Raw genomic sequence first — 24,803 nt, forward strand, 5'->3', positions numbered from 1 at the left:
GAAGCCTGGCTATTCTAGGGGGGCTGTTTGGGGAAGATGGAGGGGTATTTACTGGTGTTCTGTGAGCTTCCAGGTGATGGCATTTCTTCTGTTTTTCAGACATCAGAGGAGGACCCGGCGAATGCCCTTCTAGAACCGCTGTGGCCAGAGATACAGCAGGAACTGAAAATTATTGAACCTGAAGAGGAGCTCTTGCTCTTGCCAGCAGCTGTCCCCAAGACAAGCCCAATTTCCGAATCCTCTTCTTCAGTACAAACAGATAGTCCTTCCTCTGGCCCAGGGCAAAGTCCAACACTGGCTGAGCAGAAATCTGAAAGCAGAGCATCGCAGATAACTCAGGTGCCTTTATTTGGTGCCAGTGGCATGGAGGAACAAGACAGCCTTCCCAGCTGCCAGTCTGATGTGGCTGCACAGCACAGTGGTGCTTCAGCCCCACCCAAACTGGGCACCCTTCCAACGGGCTCAGCCACTCCGAAGAACCACCAGGCAATGGTGGAGGGCAGGAGTGAATGTCTCACCCCTACCACGGACTGGAAGCTTCATAGTCAATCAGAATTTAGTGAGATTGCCACTAGTGATGGATTATCTTGTTCCAAAGGAGCATGTCCAGAATCAGGGAAAGAAAAAGATGGTGCTTATCAGCTCCAGAGGGAAAAAGATGGCCTTACCAGAGTCCAGACTCAGAGGGAGAAGCATGAGACAATGACTACTGATGAAAGGGACACATTCTCCTCCAAGGCACTGAGTGGAGCTGGAATCCAGGAGGTGAAGGAAGGCAGTGCTGTTAGCAGAACCCAGGATGCTGCTGACCAGGATGATGAGGACGCCTGGACAGATAATGTGCAGAGCTTAGAACTTGTGGAGCCTTGGGAGGATCACCAGTGGGTTACAAGCCCACTCCATTCTCCCACCTTTAAGGACATTCAGGAGAAGATGACCCAGGAGTTTCACCCACAGAGCCAGAGAACAGAGACTGGCCTTTCTCTTAGACCGCGGTTCAGTCGCAGCCTCTCCCTGGACAGTAAAGACACAGTGCTGAGTCTGTGGACTACCCCATTCACCTTCATAGATGCCACTGACCAGCAGCAGCCATGCGGTGACATTCTGCATTCAGTGCCTTGTGAGCTGTCCAAAACACAACCCATGTCCCCCTCTAGTTTGGGCAAAGCTATGCAAGATGAGAATGGCTCGAGTCCTCCAGAAGAACCTTCAAAACCTGAGTATTCCCTTATCAGGGAGAAAGCACCAGGTGAGAAAGCAGGACCCTCCATAGTCCCTCTTTTGGAGACACAGGGAAAGACAGTGCATGTGAGCAAAGAAAACCCTTGGAGCCCAAAGCTTGAGTTGTCCTTGCCATGCCAAAATAGCCCAGGCAGTTTTTCAGAGACTAAGAACATGAAGGAGGAGTTGTCCATCCCTCAGGACACTGTGCTGGGAGGAGAGACTGTCACCACAGCATTGTGTTCTGCCACTGAGTCACAGCTGAGTAATAAAGGTGAAGAAACACCTCGCAAGGTTAAGACCAGGCCTTCATCCCTCAACTTGGATTCACTCCTCCCAGCCCCAGATTTCTTCACATTTGAGAGCCTGTCCATGCCATCCGCCCCTGGGAACCTCCTGTATGGGCAGAAGGAAGTAAAAACCAGTGATTCTGTCCCATCCCTGCCAACACACTGCCCTGCTGCCAGTAGGGGTGTTCCCTGGGGCTCTCGTTTCAATGCCCCTGTGGATCTAGACTTGGATTACCTGGCAGTGGCCCATGCCAACACTGGCCGTCGTAACTCTGCCCCCGTCAGCGTGTCAGCAGTCAGGACCTCCTTCATGATTAAGATGTGCCAGGCTAGAGCGGTGCCCGTGATACCGCCCAAGATTCAGTACACCCAGATCCCCCAGCCCCTGCAGGCTCAGAACGCTGCTCCAGCCGCTGAGAAGAAGGAAGCAGAAGCCAAGCAGGCCATCAGGCAAGCTCCACGGGTGGCATGGAGCCACCTGGAGGCCCCCAAGAGCCCGCTGACAGAGAAGAAGACCAAAGCAGAGAAAGAAAACAGTGACCCTGCTCAAAAGGACTCAGCCTGTCCTTGGCATGGCACTCTCCTGGGCTCTCCACTGGAGTCGTCTCAGCCCAGTCATCACCCTGCTCCCGACGCCCCTGTTCTGCGCCGAAAGCGCACCTCTGGCGGGGAGACAGCTGGAGATAACCCACAGTCTTCAAAGATAGAGAGGCCATCAGGGTTCTCCAAACCCTCCTACAGATCTAGGCCTGGGAGGCCCCAGAGTCTGATTCTCTTCAGTCCCCCTTTCCCCATCATGGACCACCCTGCCTCCTCAGCAGACTCCAGGGTACTGTTGTCCCCCATCAGGAGCCCCACTCAGACCACCTCTCTGAGCCCCATTTGCGGCGATCTGTCCGACCCTGCGCGGACAACGCCCGAGGGCGTGACGCTGAGGAACAAAATGACCATCCCCAAGAATGGCCAGAGACTGGAGACCTCTACCAGCTGCTTCTACCAGCCCCAGAGGCGCTCTGTGATTCTGGATGGACGAAGTGGGAGGCAGATTGAGTAGCAGCTGCTCCTCCTATTCCTTTCCTGTGATGGTTGGAATGGGAGTGTCCAAGACCAACTCTGTTGCCATTTTGCTGTTGTTAAAACTATTCTGTGCAAGATGGACCTGAATCCTTTATGGTTTCCTGCAAAGCTTTTGCTATGGGAGGTCATAGTATCTTTGTCTGGCTTTTCATTCCCCTTGTCACTCCTCCCTCACTGCCTGTTTTTTTTTATGGTAAGCCGGTCCCAGGGAACTTGTATTTCTCACACCTGTTTTCTACTAAGCCCTGTCTCATCCTCCCTAGGGAAAAAAGGAAAAGTAAATCTCTATATAATTAGGAAATAGGGCTGAGAGGAAACATTGTTACAAAACACTGCAGCTCAGGGTGCAGAGGCAGATCTGCTGAGGAGGTAAGTCCAGATGTTTGGGAACTCCTACCATTGCTCCCCAGACAGCAGTGAAGGACTTTCTGATTTACACTGTGTAAATAAACAGTGCAGGAGGCTGAGGGTAGCTGAAGAGGAAGGTGAAGCTGGCACGAGCAAACCACATAGGGTGTGGACACCCAAGGATGTTCACAGTGATAAACAAGCAACCTGAAAGCGCTGCCTCCAGTTCTCTTCTTGGATCAGAGATGTGCTCTTTCCAGCATGTGCAAGGGCTGGAATGAAAGCAGCTGGACAGGAAATGCCTAGCTGTTCTTTCAGTCTTCCAGGTCTTCCTCATGAGCTTTGTGTGCTCAGTCACTCCTTCCTTGGGCACACAAGATCCGTGTGGTTGAGGAATGAGTGTGCAGCTGGCTGCCCAGTGGTAGAGACCCCTCAGGCTGAAAGCAGTGAAAGCCAAGGCAAGGTCATAACCAAGGTCAGTATCAACTATTTTCATCATTGCTTAAAGCCAGATGACACCTCTGCAGCTATCTCCAGCTGAGCTCCACACTGCCAACAGCAGACAAAAGCAAGAGGATCTTCTTATCTCCATGTCCTTGGGCTATTGCCCTCTTGCACCCTGACTGACATATCTTTGACCCTTGGTCTTTCATTGCCACTGTGTGGCATGTCCCCAGGTGCTTCTTCTCCATTTAAATTTTATCTCCTATGATTTTGCACTGTTTCTTTGAGAGTATGGCTGGTTGCCACCTCCCTGGACCTCAGTGCTTTCAGACTGATTAAGAGTATGGTAAAGAGGATGATTTGTGGGACTGCAGAACAGATCATGAACAAGTCCTGAGAGGGGAATCTGAGGTGAATTAAACTCTCTCCTGAAGGGAACATTAGTGTTACAGGCAAATAGGTGTTCAGATATGCAACGGCTGCCATGGGAATAGAACTGAAGCTTCCTTTATAAAGCCTCTAACTCTGCATTCACCACAGGCTCATCTATTGTCTGATCTATGGCTGTGGGCGATGGCAAAGTCAGGTACAGCCTGTGCTGTCTCTGCAATTTAAGTGTCACTGGTGACTGCGGAGGAGACAGGAGCACAGGTGTTGCTGCCAGCTCTGAGATTGTCCCTATAATGTGCTTGCAGGGTCCATCTTTCCTGGAGATGTCTGAGTCTGCAGGGCCTCAGATGGGTGTGATGGGCTACAGTTTAAGCAGTAAACTGTTAGGAAGTGCTATAGCCATCACAATGAGTGTCAGCCAGAATTTTCCAAAAGATGTGTGTTTAGGGCTTTGTTTGGTGAAATACTGGCAATTTCCAATGATTAGTAAACTAAACCCATGAGCTCCTAAGTCTGTACTGACTGTGCCACTTTAGTAGTGCCATTGTGTCTGGAGGGCCCCATACAGTCAGTACTTTCTCTGAACTCTTGGATTGTTAAAGGAGAGATATGCCACAGTATTTTTGAGAAGTTATGGGTCCACAAATGCGAGGAATATATCTTCAGCAGAATTTTCTCCTTCCATTTCCAAAGGGAGTGTGAAAAAGCAGGAGGGATTTTCCTTGTCACCAGCTGCAGTCTTTGATTCTCCCTACTGCACTCTTTATTTGTGTATAGTCCCACATGGGAACAGAGCAGAGAACTAAGTCTGTGCTGTCAGTTTTGTTGAGGGAGATTATTGAACCAGATGAGAGCCTGGAGTTCTTGTTTGGGTCCATGTTCTTTCACAGGCAGCAGCCTATGCTTTACCTGGGCAAGCTGTGGACAGCAGGCCCAGAATATGCAGCTTCATGACAATTGTATTATTCTACTCACAGACCATAATTTGTGTGTGCAGCCTCTTATTAAAACTAGGGAATTTCCAGTCCTTCATGCTCCTCCATGGTTAGCACAGCTCCACACTGCATTTACATGGCACTGCCTCATGAGAAAGCTTTTAATCACCGTGGCTGGGTTAATGACAAAGGGAAGGTGTGATATGAGGTATTGTGGTAAGGTTTTAGAGGAAGTAAAAGTTGTGGAAATGATGCCCAGGGGTTTTTTTTTGGTGTCAACAAAATAGTTTACTTTGGACAAGGATTTGTAGTCTCACAGTTCCTAGAAGTTTTGACTACCAAGGCACCTGGAAGGGAGCTAGAGAAGCTCACAAAGTAATGCATCAGGAGGAAAAGAAAATGTGATGAAAACCTTGGCATGTTAAAACCATTTTTTTCCCCCTCCTTATTCTCATATAAGCTGATCTATGAACAAGAAATGAGGTCTGGCAATTTGTATATAATACACTGTCTCAACTCTTAACAGCATTCCAGTAAGTAATAACGCTTTTGGCATAAATGGTGAAATTCCTGCAAGAGAAAAATTATTAGAAATCATTACTTGATATTAAAGATCAGCCTCAACTAAAATCTGTATTCAGACTATACTTTTTAAGGGTGTTTCAGAATTTGAACTCAGATCTGGGTCCTGGATTTTAATTAAGCTTAGATGCTGCAATGATATCTCTATTTTGTAGCTTGATCCCATTTCCTATCTACAATTTCATCTCCAGCCTTCAGCTGATGTATCCAGAGCACTTAAAATAAAGCCCCAGGTCCTGCAGAGAATAAATCATGTTCCTAGTTGCAAGGTGCACTGTTGCACAGGTGTAATTGTTGTCAGCTCCAGACTCAGCTTTCTGCAGAGTCAGTAAAGCTTGATGATGGATCCATGCTGATTCTGCAGTCAGCTTGAAGGACCAGAGCTTGGGAGCTGGACAGGGCCAGAAGACAGATGCCACCTCCCATTGAATGGGACTGGGTGGCTGAAGCGTCCTGAGATTCAGCTTTACTAAGCTATCCCTGATGTCAGATTCAGGGACAGATCAGATCTCTTTAAGAAAGGACTTTCTTCTTTCTTGTGTTTTTTCTCCTTGGTTTTGGTTTTTATTGTTTTTGTTTGTTTCTTTGTTTGGGGGTTTTGTTTCTGTTTTTCCTTTGTTTATCTGTGAAGCATTATGAAGAGGGAGAAATGGGATTTATGGGAGATGAGTCTGGCCCTGGAGAGCTAAGACTGGTATTATTGAAAGGACTTTCCTAAACAGATTGGCTCATCAAGGATGCAGCTCCACAAGGATCATGTCAGGGACCCTGCAGTACATTTCAGTTCTCCTGAGACTAAAGTAAAGGCTGTTCCCCAGTTTGCAGATGGCCCCAGTATCAGACAGGACAAAGTATCCCCAGCATGTGTTGCTGGTGGGCTTTTACAAGTGGAAGACAAGTGAGTAAATTTCACTTATTCTTCCCATGTAGTCAGAGGGTTGGTGCAGCTTCTCTTAAACGTAGCTCAGAGTAAAATGGCTGAGCTGGCAAAGGGGAGAATCCCTGATGGAAAGGAGGGGCATGGATAATGTTAGCTCGTGTGGGAGCTGCCTCACTGGCAGGAGAGTAAACAAAAATGAAGGTATTTTACAAGGTATTTTACCTTACAAACCCTGGTCCATCTCATGCTATCACTGTAGAAAGACTGAAGTACTTATTTTTTCACCTTTAGAGCTTCAGAGGAACTTAAGTCTGTATTAGAGACATGAAGCCTGAAACATTTTCCCTTATCCTGTGTCCAAATGGTGCAATCAAAATATTTTTTTTTTCTTTATGGATTCTGAAACGCCTATAATGGTGAATATTTTTAAATTTTATATATATATATAAAAGATAATTCTATGTAAATGTATTAAAAAAAGGAAATGTAATTAACATGAAGGAATTGCCTAAGTAGTATTTTACACATCTGTGAAACTTGGGCTGATGCATGGAACTGTTTTCTGCTGCTGTGTTTGCAGCACTGAGAGTGTGAGATCAAATAGCTTTTTGTTCACAGAGTAGCTAATTAGTTCTGATTAATGTGTAGTGGGCAGAAGGCCTGAATGTGCCTTCCTGAGAAGGATCTTGTCCTGGGAAAGGAAGGACAAGATCAGGGGAGACCAGAGTTCAAGGGCTGATTTAGCTTTCCACCACAAGCTACTCCCCAGGCCTTAAAAATGCAAACAATCTACTGAAGCATATACTACCTTTCAGGCATGCCCAGGTTTTGCAGTTGTCCTTTTTGCTTCTCTCCATCTCTAGGAAAAAGAAAACTAGAAATCTCTAGAGGTGGAGGAGAAGCTGCAGCTGATCCCTATTTTGTTTAACCTTTGCTTGCTCCTAACTGATGTAAAGGCTTGGTGATAACTAATTCTGCTCCAAGCAAGGAATGGAAAACTTCCCATTGAGTTCGACTGGAGATGGAGTAGGACTTTAACAGCCCCAGAAAGGAAGGATGGCAGAAGGCAAGAACTTTCTGAGGGCTCCATACAGCAGTCCAGACCTTGGATCTTGTGCTTGCAGGCACCAGTCCCCTTTGAAATATTATTTTCTGCCAGGTCAAGAGGAGGGCTGGAAGCTGGACAATATGAAGAGGACTGTCTCCATCCCACTGGCCCTGGTTTTGTGATGATTTTTCCTGCTAGCTCTAATGAATTGCAGTTTTGTTAAGCTTTTTTCTCTGTGTGGACTTGCCTGCCTCTGTGCGTGATTGTTTTAAAAAAATAGGAAAGAAAAACAACAGCCACAAAAGAAAGATGTTTTGCCAGGTCTCAGCCATGAGATTAAACTGGAGTTTTTATAAAAACAGATCTGTGCCCTAGTGATGTTTTGGAACATTTTAATTTTTTCTGGATTTGGTTTATGAATACAGTGCAAATGCTTTTGTCATCATCTGACATGGAGTTTGAGCCCCTCTTGTTTTGTGAGTGGCCAGGGCACTGATCTGTGTTTGTGTGGGCTTTGATGCTGGGGACTGAGGTTAGGGCCTGACCACACTCTTTTCTGATTGGAGGTTATGGGATCTGCAATTGCTCTGCAGCTCTGAAAATGAAGTGAGGGCTTGGAGATTTCTGTAGAATTACTGTTATTTGAAGTGTTTTAAAATTTTCAAGGGTAAAATAATTTTTTTTCTTACCATTGCTAGTTCTACCAGGCTGAAGTTTCAGTGATGTGCAACCATGTCCTCCCATTTAGCACATCTCCTGCAGAATTCTGCCTTGCCTGTGATAAAGCAGAGCAGCTCAGAGTAGAGTATGAGAAAACTGTGTGACCCCAGTGCTTGTACAGCAGAAGCCAAACTGGAACAGAAGTTACGATGAAGGCCTCTGGTGCATCATGTATGCACTTCTGTTGATCTGTAAAGGACAAGCAAGAACTTAAACATATTATTAATTTAGTTCCTTGGCTCTCATTGAGCCAATCTCTGAGCTGTATTATGGATGTGAATATTTTTATTATGTGTCCCTTATTCCATCCTGGGATCAAAGAGAGAGAAAAAAATGGGGTGTTCTTGTGCTAGTAGCCTCAGTGGACATATCTGCAGTGCAGCTTGCTAACTGTTCTCCCTAAAAGGCAGATGAATAATCAGGTTAAATGATTTTTTTTTTCCTATTCAGCAGCTTAACTCAGGGCTTGACTCCCTTTCCTACCTCTTTCATGACTTCAGTTTCCCTTTAGGAAAATGCCTGGGTTGTGCTTCCTGCTTACCATGGCAACTGGCATAAAAATTGAGAGAGAAAACTATGTTTGTTGAACTCTGGAATTGTTGTTATCCAGAGCCAATTATTAGCACTGTATGAGAACCAGTATTTTCCTATTCTCTGTGCCACAGAGTCTTGCAGTGGCTTGGCCATAAGGCAAGGGGAGAACCTCAGACTGTCCCACAGCATTCCCATGGCTATGAAAATTAGGCCAAAGGGACACTGCAGACCTGCTCATGCTCCATCCAGAAGGCACCATGCCTTAAATCAGGGTACTTAAACATACAGAAGTGCTTGAACACTCTTTTGGCCAGCTTCTTTTGCCTGCCTGACTCAGGGCAATGCCCTGTGTAGGTTGTATTGGAAGCCACAGCTACAACATTTTGGATACTTTCAGCTAAGCCAAAACCTGGATTAAGCAAGTTCCCAACCTGGCTGTTAACCAGGATTCAACCTTAGCCAGCACCAAGGAGTATTTGACACTGGTGTCTCATGCATCCTCACTGCAACATGGGAGTCCCATAGCTCTGGGCAGCAGGACATCCCACTGATATCCCACTGGGATGGGACTAAAGGTCAGCTGGCAGCAGAGTGGAGCCACAAGGCACCACCACCAACAAAAAGAACCATAACAAGCCAAGATAGAGACAGGCAATGAGATTTCTGAGTTCACTTTCCATCTGAGCAGGGCAAACTTTTCAGAGAATGTGCCTCACCACAAGGGTAAAGGATGAAGAGTTTCAGAGTTAAGGGTTAGAAATGAATGGGATCTGCAAAGCTCAGACCTGCCCAAGTCCTGATGTCCTCAGAAGTTAGACACGGTGTGAGTGTTAAAACTTGAATGTTTGCCTCACTCCATAATTAAACAGGGTAGGTATTTTCATATGTCTTATTGGCAAACTGCAGTGTGAGATGAGCTACATTTTGCAAACCTAGACAACTCCTATGAATTATGTTTGCAATTTGGATCCAGATCCATCTTAAAATGGAACCTGTTTTCTTCCATAGCACATCTGCTGCAAAGCATACATTTCTCTGTCATTTAAATCCCTTAGCTGAAAAGACCAGGAATTATTTGAATTCAGTGAAAGGAAATGACTTAAAAAAAACTTTGTACCTGCTTAAGAAAGAACCACAAGTCACACAAACATGGGAACAACCAGAGCTGGAGAAAAGAGAACAACACACATGATGATTATTCAACAGAGGAAGTTTCTAGATAAGTAAAATCCAAAAAGGCAGAAAACCCAACACCCAACAGCCATAAGATTGAGTTGAACCAGTCTGAAGAATATCAGGTAACAGTTTCTTTCCCTTTTCCTTCATAGGAGTCAGGAAGAGTAAATCAGGAAAAAATGGTGCTCATGAACTGCTTTACTTTTTTTTTTGCTCTGTGAGATAATTTACTTTAAACACCAAGGGTCAGACAGTGTAAAAGGACTGGGCTGGTTATTTAGAGATTTTTTTGAATTGACTTGGCTTTAGAGTCTCCAGCCTCTGTGCCAGCCACAGTAGCCTGCTAATTTTGGGAAATTGCTTTGGGAAAAACAGAGAAGTCCTGCATTGGCTCACAGTTAGCAACAGCCCTGGGTAGCCAGAGCAGCTCACTGCTCATCACTTTTCTCTCTTGCAGGGCTTATCTCAACTGGTGATCATGCAAGAACTGCACATGACCTTGCCTGTGATGTAATTTCACCTCGCAAGCAAGTCAGAAACACCCTCACTGTTTTTCCTGTCATGGATAAACCCTCAACAGTCTTATTCCACTCCTCCCAAAGCAGGATCTCCTAAAGATAGATGTCTGAGATTACAGGGAGAGCTCTTACAGGAGGTTCCCAGCATACCACACATTGCAGGGGATTTCCCCAGTTGCCAAGGAGGGCAGGGCTGCCAAGGGTTGGGAGTAGGAGGATTCATTTATGAGCTAGTTTTAGGTCATTGGTCCCCATAAACATTTGCTTGGCATGAGTCCCTTTTGTAAGGAATGTGAAAAACTAAGATGCCAGGGCAGTGAGCAGGAGTGGGAATAAATCACCCGAGTCAGGAGAAGCTGAACATCACTGTCAGCCTGGTTCCTGGTTTTCCCAGTGAGGTGGGCAGCCGGATGCAAGTATGGCACATAATGAACATTTTATGTCCTACATGAAGTTTGTCAAGCAAGGCAAAGTAAAGCAGGGCCTGAAAGGGTCTGTGCAAAGAGGTCTCATGAAGAAGAAGTGAGGGGAAAGGGTAGGAAAACTTGCTGGAAAAATGGAGTTGAGGTACAAAATTCACAAAGGCAGCTTCACATTGCCCCACTGCCTGAAGGAACAGACACCTTCAGTAATGCCAGCAACAAACATTCAGCAGTGTGAAAACCACCAGGTTACATTTCTGTGTGGGAGGGAGGAGGGAAGTGGGATTCTTTTTGGATTGGAGGACACAACACTCCATCAGCTATGAACAGGGGATGCTTCTCAGCAAGACTCTTGATTTCTCAGAGCTGGGAGCATTGTAATAAGTTAATAATCTAAAAATACATTTGGTTACTCCATGGGAGAATTGAAGTGTGCTTTTATTGCCAAGAGAGAACTGTGAATATTCACACCTACAGAGAATAAATACAGAGAGCAAATCTGCAAACAAACTGAATGACTTTCATCTGCAGAATATTTTTTTTAATCCTGTCTTAGCAGGATGTCTTAGTCCAGCAGTTCTCATGCACACATGCATATTGCCTGCTCTGAGGACCATGTACATCCGTGCCTTCAGGAAGCAACCCTAACAGCTGAGAATGACCAGGATTTTTTTTACAGGTCTCAGCTGACACATAAGCCTGTTCACCACCATTCCTGTCACAGACTCCATCCCTTCCTCACCCTTTCCCTGGCACCCCAGGTAATTTCAGAGGCTGGAATCAACCTTCAGAAGCACAGCTTTTTCTGGTATTTCAGCAGGATTTTTCATGACCCTAATCAACATAATTCTGTCATCAGTCTAATCCTCTCTTTCCCCCTTAGTTCAAGCAGATAAAGCTGGGTTTTTCTGGATGCACTGTGGCATGTTTGGCACTTCTGCAGAGATCCACCATTGCCTGGACCACCGGGTCACAACTTTTATTTTTTTAGTACACAAGTCATAAAGTGCAATGGGAGGGAAAGGCTTAAGAAGCAGAAAGCAAATTTGAAGAACCCAAACCAAATTGACTTGAGCTGCCATTTATGTAATAGGTCTATGGTATCATTTGCAACTGGTTGGAGCAGTTAATACTGCAATAGCATTTTTAAAGTATTCTCAGTTTCTCTTTTCCTTCAAAATCCTGCAGCATTTTCCTCTATATTAAATGCAGTGCTGTAATCATACCTCATTTAGATGAAACAGAAAGGTCTGAAGCAAAAGATCAGAGAAGGAAAATAATACTTGATCTTACTGATTCTGTGGTCCTACAGTTTTCTCCAGGCAGAATGTCCAGTGACATCCATGTTCAGAAGGCTTTACTGGCCTCTAGGAAGTCTCACAGCCAGTTGTTTCACCCATTTGCAAGGATTTTCAGAAAAAACTCAAGCAAGAGGTCCTTATGCATGAGGGCAGCTATCCACAACCAAGAGTTATTGGAGGCGTTTGGTCAAGCAAGGACAGAGCATCTGTGCCTGCCATGTCCTTCCTGCCCCATTTCTCTCCTCTCTGGAACTTGCAGTTTCTGGCAAGTAGCAGAGAACCCAGTCTTTGCCATTGCCCCCAAACTTTGGCAGATGCTGATTCTCTTTAGATTTCTTTACCTTTAGGTATTACTGTTGCTTTCAGCAGCATAAACATAAAAACACCCAGCCCTACCACCAAACCTCATGCTCACCCCCTCAAAAACCAGACTCTAAGCACTGACATACAAGGTCTGCATGGTCAATCCATGACTCAAGTCTCACAACAAAAGTGCTGAAGATTAATTTGCTTATGGAACTTTTCAGAGTCCAGGGTCTCCAAGCCAGTCACCACACCACTGAGCCAGGGGAGTGGCTGATCCATGAGGATTATCTGTTCTGAAAGCAGTCATACAGAGAACACCTTCAGTGTTGCAGGGACCCATTTCTTCCTCAAGTTCTTCACCCTTGTATCTACCTCCTCCTGTCCCCCAGCACTCTGGCAAGGAACTATTTGCCTGCTGAGTTTTTGTAGCATGCTGCATCTTGGTGCTTTAGTGTCTCTGTTACAGGATGTTAAAGCCTGTCATTGTCCTGCCCCACATGTCCCAGACACACCTTTACTATTTACCCTTCCCAAAGAGAGGATCTTGAACACAAGAAAAAGTTCACTTCCACTTGTTTTTAATTAATATTTTGGTGAATATACAAAAACAAAGAATCAAGACAGATGGCATCAGGATCTGAACCAGTACCTCTTTGGAAGAGGCTTCACCTTAAAACACTCTACAGAGGAGCACATTTCTCACAGTAGATTTAACTGCTGAAGGAAAGACACCAGCTCAGTCTGGGCCAAAGTAAACAGCCTTTATTGAACTGAGTGAGAACTGTGAGCACTGATGCAAGGACTGGGATTGGTTCAGTTAGTTCCTTGCTTGCATTTTTTTCACAAGAGCTACTCACTGTCGTTATTTGCTTTTTGTCCTACCTGGTCCAGGGATGTGGAAGAGGAATTACACATAGGGTGTGACCATTTGCACACAGGTAGCTGAAGCAAGAAGCAAAATAAACTAAGAGCATGGGACAGCCACGTTTGTAAAGGCAACTACAACACAGAACCCCTTGTATCCTGCATGAATTCTAGCCCGTCGATGTATGAAATCTTGTGCAAAGTACATAACAGCTTTTTTGAAGGAGTTGCTTGTTAGCAAGTGGAGCTTTTCCTGGACTGACACTTATGAAGGTAGGAGCACATGCAGTAGTTTCATCAGTGACAGGAGGTAGGCTTGCATATAGGCAGCATATTGCTGAGGAGTGAGCTAGCCTTTTATTGGGCTTGACTAGGAACAGATTTTTTTATCTGTGACATGTTTTTATTGTTGACACACTTAAATGCTCAGAGAATCTGCCTTATTCTAAGGCAAGGGTGACAGAGACCAGCAAGAGAAGTTGAACAGTAAAACATAATAGAGAGATCTGCAGTCTTCTCCCTTGCAGCATCTGTCCTTATTGATCACAGGAGGTTACAGTTTTACTCACATAGCCTTCGCTGGAGCATTATAATTTAAATTAAAACTAATTTAAAAAGATATTTTTCTGGAGGATGTATATGGACATTTTCTTTTCTGATGTCGTCAGAGAAAAAAATCAGATCCCTTTTTTACTCATCTTATGTTCCAGGATTTCTTCCACAGTGAAAGAAGGATTGTGCCTCAGCCAAGAGGCATTAAAGCTGCAGAACAAGGGTCAAAGCAGGGACAAGAAGATTCTTTCCTGCAGTCATCAGTTCTTCGCATCAAGTTTTTGCAGGGGAAAAAGTATATGTGGGAGAGGTAGTGGGAAAACTTCAAATCCTCCATGGCCTGTGGAGAATGGAGCAGGAGACAAATAAATGCAGTTTCACATGGCTCTTCGGGACAGCACTGAGGACACCAGCCTTCAATATTCAATTCCACTCCAGTAGAACATGGTGCCAAGGAGGACGCAGAACTGAAATGAAAACACTATTAAGTTTCTCTGCCCCCTATTTGCTGCTCTCCACCTCTCCCCCAGCCCCATTTAGTCCTACTGGTAGGAGAGAGCAACAGAAATTATTGAAAAGCAAAGCCTGTTCAGGCAGACAAAGCTTAAAGGCTTTTATCTGCCCAGAAACACAGTAAAGAAAGAAGGAAGATATGTGCAGCTATAACTATTTGACTGTATCACTCATCTCACTGGGGATTATCTGTCATGATGCCACTGAGCCCTGAGTACTGAATAAACTCATACAAAATCTTTGAACTACAAACTGAATTATCTATCATAATGATCCAATACCCTCCATAAAGAAGCATCTGAAAGCCATGTTTGCTGTGCAGTATTGCTGAGATGGCAGCAGGTCGCAGCAGGCCATGGCAGGCTGGAAAGCCATCCAGTTCCCCACCTCTGGAAGCCAGAATGGAGGGGAACCTGTAAATGTAGCCCTCAGAGGAGCAGGCTACAAGCAGATTTGTGATGAATGAATGATGATAATCTATGGACATTTTAAATGCATCAGCCCTGTCATCCCCCTCCACCCAACTGGGTGTGGAATAGCAAGAAAAGAGAAGAGGAAATAAAGGCAAATATTAAGTACTTACAGTCCAGCAGAGGATGGCAAAGCCAAACCAGGCAACACCCCAGGCATGTGTGCTCACTGGCCCAGAAATAGCGTCGTAACAGCCCTGAAAGACAACCAGGAATGACTCAAAACCAGCACTAAGCCTGTACTGCAAGGTGACAAACTTATCCATCCCTGTGAGAGACTAAGGTGGCACGCTTCTCTCCTACTGCAATTTGGGTAGTTCAGAAGCTCTCCAAAAACCAAGCCAGATCTACACTGCTTATTGACAACTGGCAGATAACCTACCTGTTTCTGGCTCCAAATACAAAGTAGACCCATTTCAAACACTTCAAGGACAACTTGCTGTGCCATCCGCTTGCCAAGTACACTTAGATAACACAGTTGACACAGAGCTGACCTCCAGAATCAAGAAGCTGCAGGCAAATTTGGAAGCTTGAATGACTTCTAGAAATGCAAGCTAGTGCAGAAACTGATGCTCATGACCCAGCAACCTAGTGTACAGGACATGCTGGTCTACTGAAAAGTTCTTCCTTGAGGAGAAGAACTGCTGATTTGCTCACTCATGTTGTATACACTCATCTTTGGGCTAAGTTTGATTTAGCTACACCACCTACATGTTGGAGATGTCACTTCTTACCATTGGCTTGGGAGATTTCTCTCTCCATCAGAAAAGCCTTTTTCCTAAAAACAAAATCTTGTCCTTTCTTGACAGCCTGTCTGTACACTTCAGCAACATGGCCAGGACTCTACCACTATTCCTTCTCCTCCAGAAAGCTTTTGGACACTGTGGCTTACAGTTGAAGAAGAAAGGCTATTTATGGTTTATTTTTCTTCCAGCAGGGCACTTTTGACTGACATATGCTGACTGGAAAAAGCAGAGACGATCTTACATTGCTGTTATAGTAGCCAGGCACTCCAAGTTTGCAGCCATCGAGGTTGACAGGAAGCCCTTGTGCATCCAGGACGCAGCAGTTCCGTGGCCAGGGGTAGTCGGCGTCGCTGTGCGTGAGGCGGAAGGCAGACGTGTACTCCTGCCAGTCGGAGGGGCCCAGCACACCACAGCAATGGTTCTGCAGGGACAGAGAAGGGAAAGGGTCTCTGTGGGCCCAGGTCACAGCCCTGCACATGTCAGGACACTGGTTAGGCACTAATCACAGATTTATGGGAGAGATTTTTGAAGTGCCCGAATTTGACAATCTGCCGTCTGATAAACGAGCTAAAGGGGGAGTGTGTCAGAACTTTCTTTAAGGTTCAAGGCAGATGCCATCTTCTTTATTACCCAGCTGACCCAAGGAGGACTTGAAATTCCAGGCTTGCAGAGCATTTAGTAATTAGTGACTTTTCAGAGTTACTACCTGAAGCATGAGTTCATCCCATGTCTTTGTGACCTCATTGTCACTGTTATTGGCTGGCTCTGACTTCTGATATCTCTCCAACATTTGTTTCAGGAAGAACCCTGGAGTGAGCTACAGAAAAAAAACAACAAAACAAAACAACAGAGAAAAAGGCAGAAACTATATAAATAAGTGGCCATGTAAAGAAAATACAGGGTTATTTGGGGAGGGTTTGTTTTCTTGTTTCAGTGTCCTGCTGGAGAACAGGAATGTTGCTTTCCTCTGGTTTTAGACACAAGAATAAAGAGCAGGATTTGAGGAGCAGGAACAACAAAGATGAAGATCTCAAGCAGGCACTACTATATGTAGATCACAAGAGCTGTGCAGAAGCTATGGATTGCATTTGGTATGTTGGAACTAAAGCACCACAAATAATTTCCCTCCCCACAGTATCTCAAATAATCCATGTAATCTTTCCCTCACCAGTAACACTGCCTGGGGCAATGCTGAAGATTTGTCTTCTCTGTGTATGATAGATTAATCAGTCTGTAGCTGAAGGACTAAACACTTGTATTGATGATTCAGCTAGCCCACACTATTATTTCCTTAACTACAGGGTTGTAAACATTTTAAAAATGTAAAAAACAACAAAACTATGTTAGAAAGAACAAAATTACTTCTTTGATTAGAATAATGATGTTGGAGTTTTTCCCTGTGGAGGTGTCTTCTGCAGTCTGCTCAGCAGTAGTCCTGTGAGTTTAGACTGTATTACCACATTTACTATGCTGAACAGGATTACTGTATGCCCTAGAATTTGTGAATCCCGGTGCAGTTAGAAGAATACATGAGGAAAGAAATGCTTACAGAGTCTTGGTGAGTTGCTGCTGTGATGCAAGAAGCCATTTCAAATGCAAAAGTGATCAGCATCAAAATGATGTACTGTGGGAGAAAGAGAGCAGAATTAGTTCTTGGAGAAACAGTTCTGCGTTTTTTTCAAAATCAAGCCAGAAACTCTGCTTGACGCAAAGGTGGACAGGTTATTGTATTCCCTCTTATACAGCCTGACTGTTCTCATAGCCCTTCCCTGTGCATGTTTCAATTTGCAATCTGCTTTCTTGAGGGTGAAAGACTGGAATTGTTCTCCATCTCACGGAAAAGATTTCATCAGAACCTCATGGCATTAGGACTACCCTGCCTCCATGGAAAATACTTTGTCCTTTTCTTCGCTGCATCTCATTGGCAACCTATGTTTGTGTTATATGTGCTCCTTTCACTTCCACTTACCAGCTATAAGCTTTTCAGCAGGAAGCTGTTCACTTCTAGCAGCAGAGACTGTACTTTGGGGAAGCAGAAGGTGCAACTTAGGCTGTCATTCAGATCCCCCTGAATTTTCATCATCAGATTTCCTGAACACTCCTACATTGTGAGCAAAGATCCTTCACAAAAACAGATTCCAAGGGTCACCTCTCATAGTCTTTTTCACGCTTTCTTTTCCCTTGCCAGCATAATCCCTTCGACACTTTCCATATTCCCTTTGGAGTTCTCATGCATCTGTTTCTCCTCCCACATTTTATAATGTTCTCTGATTTAAGGCATTTTTTTCCTACTTACCCCAGTAAGTAGGAAAAAATTAATGTATCCTAAACCAGAGCCTTGGGTTTCAGCCAAGACATCAAAATTGGGAGTTAAGGGAATTCTCTTTCCTCAGTTGTTTGCTGACATATTCCCTGGCCCAAGAGTTCAGATCTCTGAGTGCCTTTTGTCTAAAACAGACATCCACAGTAATCCACAAGAGAGCTCATTTCAGAGTTTTCATCTCTACCCTTCCTTAATGCGAGCACCAATTAAGTTTTGCCACTGCCAAACTAAAGGACTAACTAAGACGTTGTACAGAGATTTGTCCACATCTTAACATTGTCCTTGGCTTATCCAAAGCTCTGTCCCCACCCCTGTAATTTCTGCCTGCCTGATGATGTCTTATGTTCTTGATTGCACCCACATTTGCTATCCTGACACTTACTAATGCCTTGTACAGAAGTCATTACTTATCAGCTCCTAAACTGAATAGTGTATGACAGCTGAAAAGCAGTAAGGGGTGGGGAGAAACAAGGATCTAAACCACATCCCAGCTATATGTGATTGCACAAGAGCTCCTGCACTGCTTCAGGGCAAAGCCAGGGTCAAACCAGTCAAATCTTCACTGTGGCTATCTCCATATATTCCCTCAGTCTGGTTCAGGAGCTTCTCCTGCATGGGTCATCACAGGAGTCACCTTCTTGGACAATGCAGCCATGATCAAGAAGAACCTTTGGCTCCTTATCAGTATAAAAGCTCTCTTTGCTCATTGTTTGATTCCCAAAGTGACCAGGGACACCAAGGCAGCGTTTGCTCAGTTTGGCAGCAGTAGGAAGGCAAATTTTGCTACACTTACCACCAGCAGTAAGGTCCTGCTGGCCTTAATGACTCCAATGATACCAAGGATAGACAGGGCAAAGAGTGCAAGGCCGACAAAGATGCCAATCCATGCAGCAGCATAGATGTCACTGCTTTCTGTGGCTTTCACCAGAGGGTTGAGACCATTGGGGCTAGACACAAAGTAGATACACTCTGCTGTCAGGGCAATGCCGCACATCTGGGAAGCACAAGAAACACATTAGATCAAGGATCCCCAAAGAAATAAGACAGAAGACAGAAACAAGTATAAACTGCTTTACTTTCATTCAATTTCCTGTCAAGTGGGAGCTACTCAACTCCTCCTCTGCCCAGCTCTACAATCTCTTGCACTGAGACTTCACAGAAGAATTGCAGGCAAATCTCACCCAGCCTTGATCTGAGAGGTCAGGCCTAGGACTTGAGGATGTTAACAAAGAATGAACAGAACCATTCCATCACTATGGAGGGAAGTGGCTGGGAGGATGTTGGTCTGCTCCTGCTGACAGACCTAAGGCTTTGCCCGTAGCACCCATCTCAGTATGGTGGATCTGCCCCTGCTGTCCCTTTCCCACCCAGCTGATCATCTGGGACACCTCTCCTTGTCCTCTTCTTTCACACTATTTATGTGCAGACTTCACATGTGAAGAGGGAGAACTGCTGTTTTAAGAAGTGTCATACTGGAAAGAAGCCTCCACCCATACTTGTTCCACTTCACTTACCCCAATAACCACATTCCCAAAGACTAACAGACCCTGCAAGATGTGTACGCAATCATCACTTTTTGCCATCTTTAATTCTTCATGCAACCTAGAAAAAACAAATGCAGTTTTCAATTAAATCACCAGTACAATATGCTTCACTCAGAAACACAAATTATCCATGAGGAGAAGGACGGACAGAACTTGACAGCCTGTTTGTACACTTCCCATCTCTTATAGCAGTTTCAGAGGAGACCTCCCTAGGTGTTAAACTCCCTGATACTTAAGCTACAGAAGACTTGGACCACTTTGGGGGCAGCTGGTGTCTTCAGCTCCCTTTTAGGCAGGATTTTCATCATGACAGCAGCACTCACAACAGCCTCAGCTCATGGGGTGTCATTTCTACCTGGCCAGAAACACCAGCTCTCCTGACCCCTATTCCAAAGGAGCCAGCGTTACTCCAGGGCAAGCTGCCCTGGGACATTTTGACCAGCACCACCATGGGACTGACCTGGTAACCATGGTGCTGTGGCTGTATCCCATACACACCTACAGCACAGGGCTTTGCTGGGGAGCCCCATCTCCCACCCATGCTGGGAATGGGAGCTGAATCCCCCAAGTCAGGTGGTAGGGAGAAAGGGAAGGAGGGAGGGGGCAGCTCAGGTTGCAACCAGCTCATGGGAGCCAGGCCAAGTAGCATTCCTACCGAATTCCTGAGAGTGCTATATCCTGCAGTCTGGAGTAAGGTGTCCTGCAACAAACTCATCCCCTTCCAGAGAGAGCAGCATAAAGGCATCAAAGGTGTGAGACCTCTTGGAGAAAGCATCTCAGACACCAGAATCCACCAAGTTTTTCTTTCAAAGGGAAGGAACAGGTGTGCATGTTCACAACAGGTAAGGGGAAAATACCCCAACCTTGAGATAACTGCATTTACCAGGTGTTTAAGAAAATACAAAGCAGGAAAGAAAGGCTGCAGTGAGCCCAGCTTGAGCAGACAACAGGAAAAACTGTTTGAACTCTTCTGCCAGAGTACCTGCACTTGTGCCTCTCTTTTGCTGGGGCTACTGATTTCACGATTCCTCAAAGAAGCTGTTGGGAAAGATGAGCAGACAAAGCTGTCAATGAAGGGGAGCTTTCTGAGGAACAGAGCACTGTGAGACCTTTCTAACAACGCCACCTCCTGCCTCCTCAGCAGCTGCCCTTTTTGGGGTATGCAAGACTTCCAACAGTGACAGATGAACCAGACACTTTCTACCACTCTTTCTGCAGTGGTTTGAGGGTTAGGCAGACATCTCCAGTGCTGTCACCATTACATCAGCAGAGCGCCTAAGTATTTTTGTATGATAACATGTGTAGGAATTTTTTAATAATATGTGGCCATTATTTTTAAGTTGAGAAGACATTTTTAGTCCCAGCCAGGTGTTTGGAGGCCGGACCCAGTATACATGAAACTGTATGGCTCTGTATTTGAAAATGGCAGGCTCATGAGTTCAACCTGGATCTCTGTCCCTGCCAGACTTCCTGACCAGCCAAGGGCTGTGTTGCAGGTCAAATCTGAGTCTGAGCAAAATTCAGCCATGTGTTCTATAATACAACACTGCAGAATCTGCCAAACCTAAGAGGAATCTTGGTCCTCCACTCATCTGAAAGCTGGAGTGACCACTGCCTGGCTCATGGACCTATGTGCTACAAACTCCAGAGATTTTAAAAAACCCATTAGTTATTGCCCTCTAAGGGACATCACAAGCCAGGCAGTAGTCCAAAATGCAAGGAACTCTTTCCTGCTTGAACACAGACACTTGAACTCTGACTGCTACGTGGAAAAGTGGGTCTGCTCCAGTTGCAGTGCATAAAGCAAGGTTGAGTGTTACCCTGTTCAGTGTAACAACAGCGCTCACACCTTGTACGTGGGCTGTCCATCCAGCCCAAGCTCTTGCCTCTCCACAAGCTGGCTTTCTTCTCCTCCTTGGTAGGCAGAACCTGGCTCACTCTTCTCTCCCCTTGGGCAGGGAGAAAGCAAGCCCCTTCTCTTGGGGTGAGCCCACCTCCAGTGGGCTACTGTGGTTGTGAGGAAAGCTGGACAAAGTCACCACCATATGTATCAGCTAGAAAAGGGCAAGTTTCCAGACAACCTAAGGTTCTCCAGTACCTTAACTATGTTCAATGGAATTGCAGTGCAGGGGGGAGCAGAGAGATCAGGAAGGGGAAAAGGGAAGGAAAAAAGGATTTACTCTGGACCTAAAAAACCCCATTGTTGCCATATTTCTATGAATTATCCCTCTGCCTCCAAGCGATTGGTGTCAAAATAATTCATTTTTTGGTGCCCACTTCATTAACCTGTGCCACATGGGTCAACTCCTCGTCTGACCTCTTCTCCCTTGCAGATGGTCCAGTATCACCATCAATGATGAGAGACCAGGCAGGTGCTCCAAGGCCATGGCAGCAGCTGGGCAGCTGGAGAGCCAATCCTCCAGCATGTCCCAGAGGAGAAGCCGTGGGAGATTGGGAGCTGCTCCTCATGCCTCGGAGGTGAGCTGCGCTTAGCAAGAGCAGATTGCACAGCACTTGACACAGGTACACGACTACAGAGGCACGAGGCAAACTTGGCTGGTTTGCCCGAGGCAGGCTGTGCACAGATGTGACTCACAGGCACCCCCGGGGGTGACAGTGGTGGGCTGCCCTCCTCCCAGCCCCCAGAGACACAGCTGCCAGCAGCCTCTTCCCCCAGACACAAATGCATTTGGAGGTAGAGGAGCCTTCTTCTTGGGCTTGTTAAGAACAGTTTTGTGACCCAAATGCAGTTTCCTGGGGCTTCAGGGAAACCCCTGTAGAAACTGGACCTTCAGTTGCAACCATTATCCAAAAGTTCCACATATGAAGGCAGCCAGGTCCTGAAATTTCAACCTTGACCTTGTGTTCCTCAGCACATCCTAGAAACCTTGCAGTTTAAGTGTGAGCTGTCTAGGTCTGAGGCATTCAATTATAACTACCACAGACATTGCTCCAAGCTCTAAGCAGCTTTAGAAAGGTGTCTCTTGCACTCATTGTACCAAAATCCCCTGTGTCCCTCCTGAGGCGCATACTTACTCTTCCTGACATTCTGGTCACAACCAGTACAACTGGTTGTAACTTCTCCCCTCTTCTCTGCCCTCACACCCCCAAAACGCTCCTTAGATTCATGGTGGTCCAGCTGAGCCTGACAGAGCTCAGGAGAAGTGGTAGCTTTTCCTCTCCCTGGTACCCCACAAGCTGCAGACAATCTATTATTTCCATGCCCTTGAGGCTTTCTTGACCTCCCCTCACTTCCTTTATTCTCAGTATCTCTAAGACCCTCAGCACAATGGTAGGAGATGAAAAGGACACTCCTTTCTGCAGAGGCTGGCTTCTGCCCTTTTATTTTAGGTGATATCCTCATGCAGGCTATGAAAGGATGCTTTTCTGGCAATAATTCCTGAATTCAAATGGGATTTGGGGTCTGTTGCGTGCCCTTCACACACATCGCGCTTGTCAATCTTTTGGAGCTTCCACACCCTATTTCTATAGTCTGGGACAGGATTTTGGCTTACAGATGAATTCCACCTTCTTATCCTAACTCTACTCCATCTGTAGTCTGTAGCCAAAAAAGCCAGTGGATAAGAAATCATTTGACATTGCCCAACACAGAACCAGGTGGCATTTTGATTGCCTTGCGTTTTGTGCTAGTTGTCAAGCACTGTGGCAAAGGGACGTCCCAAAACATCCCTGTGAGTGTCATTTGCTTCTACACCCTGGTCCTGGAGGTTTGTCAGCACGGTAGTGGGGCTCACAGGGGCCTCACACCACCCCTTGCCACCTCCCTTTCCCTCAGCGTCCCTGCTCAGGGTGTTGCGTTCTCATGCCCTGGTGCAAGGAGGCAGAGACAAAGGATGCATTTGTTTTGTGACTCACGGGCTCTGCCCGCCTTGGCTGAAGGGCTCTGCACCACTCGAGCGCAGCTGAGCAAACCCAGCCGCTCAGCAGCAGGATCCTGGTCCTGCCCGTGCAGCCCTGGGAGCCTGGGCACCACCCCTCCTGTCCAAGCCCAGCTGGAGAGCATGTCTCTACAGGCAGGAGCAGGATGCCTGGGCTAGCCCTGGGGTGCTGATGGAGGGAAGTCATCCAGGCGGAACCGCTGCCGGAGGTGCTGTGCCAAGGCCAGTGCCGGTGCCATGGGAAGTCTCTGCGAGCCACAGATCTGCCCACACCCACGCCTCCTGTGGACCCCAATGCATCAAGCAATGAACTTACTTTTGGGGTTTTTTAAGATTGGTTCTAATGGAAAATTTAGCCCCTGAGGGGCTTAAAAAGAAGGTATTTTCCAAGTGCTTGGGACACCTTGAGAATTACACAGTTTTTAAGAGGATGTAATTTAATATGTTAATGATGAATCGCTTGAACTCCACTGTAAGAAGCCAAATGTTTTACAAATGTCAGTTCATCAATTGTTTACTTATTCTAAAGCAAACACCTCCAGTGGACACAAACCTATGCACTCCTCCTGCCTTGCTGGACTTTCCCCAGTGCTCCACCTCCCCTGAAATGCAGTCACCTCTGACAAAAAACTGCTTGTATGCTAGGAGTCAACCACACTCAGAAATGGAAGAGGCAGACAGTTATTTTGTGCTGCCAGGCGAGAAAAATAAAGCAAAAACATAGCTCAGCATCAAGCAGGGGTCACAGACTAATTAAGTTTCCTTTCGAAGAGATTGCTATGAAATGAAGCCTGTGTGAACAGTGGTGTGGCTGGTAAATCATCATCAAGCATAATTATCTTGGAAGTAGAGCTGGGAGGTAGGCTTTTCCTCTTGCCTTTATTAGTTCAACACAGCCAAAATAAGAGGCGTTTTTTTAACTATCCTATTTTCACAAGTGAGGGGGAACTACAAGATTCATCTTCTCCTACCACAATTTTTCCTTTTCATTTTTTTAAACATCAGATTTACAGCAGCTTTAATTTTTCCATTCCCTCCTCCCCAGTCTTTAGGAGAAAAAATATGAAACAAATTAAAAGAGCCATAGAGAAGACACAGCCTGAGGTAAGAAAAATGAAATACTTAATAATTTCCTGTAGTTAACCTTATCCAGGTACCAGACTCCCACATACCAAACACAGTCCAGGGACTAAAATTAAAAAAAAAAACATTAAACATAAGAGCTGTCTTTTCTGCTAATAGACACTTATGGCTCACATGCCTCTTTAAGAAGAAGACCATGACCAAAGCAAGGCACTCACCGCTCTCTTCTCGTGATGCTTCCCAGCAGAAATCCCAACCCACCTGCAAAGCCGAAAAAGCCCCTTTCTCCCACCTCCGCTGCTCTTTAAAGAGCCCAGGTTGCTCGAGGAACGTGCTGTGTGATTGGTGGGGTGCCCATCACATGAGGAAAACTTTTTTTTCTAGCCAAACCAGTTCCCCAGTCCTCCTGGGACGGGAGGGTGTCTCTGTGACTCTTAGATCATATCGGAATGCCGTTGTGCCGAAAACACAAAGCTTTAAAGAATTTCTATTATTATACTCTCAAAAGGGTGGATGAGTGAGTCACTCATACGAGGTACTTGAACTTTAAAGAGGATGGGCAAGTTGGAAGGACGTAAATATACAAGGATTGCTAGATCACTGTTTGAACTGAAGTA

General features: G+C 45.7%; 2 protein-coding genes across 4 annotated transcripts in view; one reads left to right on the top strand and one right to left on the bottom strand.

Annotated features, from left to right (window-relative positions):
• The window catches only part of ARHGAP31 (Rho GTPase activating protein 31), a 79,668-nt gene extending 72,092 nt beyond the window's left edge, over positions 1–7,576 (top strand). For both annotated transcript variants that reach the window (XM_086882846.1, XM_023941236.2), the window contains one exon: positions 100–7,576. In XM_086882846.1, the coding sequence (XP_086738972.1) occupies positions 100–2,565 (2,466 nt within the window). In that variant the 3' untranslated portion in view covers positions 2,566–7,576. The remainder of the gene's footprint in view (positions 1–99) is intronic.
• A 5,177-nt stretch (positions 7,577–12,753) lies between these two features.
• UPK1B (uroplakin 1B) lies at positions 12,754–24,501 on the bottom strand. 2 transcript variants are annotated; one of them, XM_086882848.1, is made up of 9 exons: positions 24,405–24,492; positions 20,187–20,242; positions 19,175–19,262; positions 18,454–18,654; positions 16,887–16,961; positions 16,044–16,154; positions 15,579–15,758; positions 14,705–14,788; positions 12,754–14,075 (listed from the first exon to the last, which is right to left on the bottom strand). In XM_086882848.1, exons 3-9 carry the CDS (start codon positions 19,241–19,243, stop codon positions 14,025–14,027), a joined length of 771 nt encoding a protein of 256 aa, XP_086738974.1. In that variant the 5' UTR covers positions 19,244–19,262; positions 20,187–20,242; positions 24,405–24,492; the 3' UTR covers positions 12,754–14,024. The 2 variants fall into 2 exon arrangements, with proteins under 2 accessions (XP_086738974.1, XP_023797018.1); XM_023941250.2 differs by lacking the exon at positions 20,187–20,242 and having other exon boundaries at positions 24,405–24,501.
• Positions 24,502–24,803: the final 302 nt, after the last annotated feature.

Source organism: Cyanistes caeruleus, chromosome 3 (assembly GCF_971803275.1).
Source record: "Cyanistes caeruleus chromosome 3, bCyaCae1.hap1.1, whole genome shotgun sequence".
Taxonomy (NCBI): Eukaryota; Metazoa; Chordata; class Aves; order Passeriformes; family Paridae; genus Cyanistes; species Cyanistes caeruleus.

What these genes read in the sequence shown, in the direction of transcription:
- UPK1B (XM_023941250.2), bottom strand. Translation starts at nt 19,243, where the DNA reads ATGGCAAAAAGTGATGATTGCGTACACATCTTGCAGGGTCTGTTAGTC. An exon ending in CAGCAACTCACCAAGACTCT is followed by an intron (nt 16,155 to 16,886) that starts GTAAGCATTTCT and finishes TTTTTTCTGTAG; the next exon opens with CTCACTCCAGGGTTCTTCCT. An exon ending in TTGCCATCCTCTGCTGGACT is followed by an intron (nt 14,076 to 14,704) that starts GTAAGTACTTAA and finishes TTTTCATTTCAG; the next exon opens with TTCTGCGTCCTCCTTGGCAC.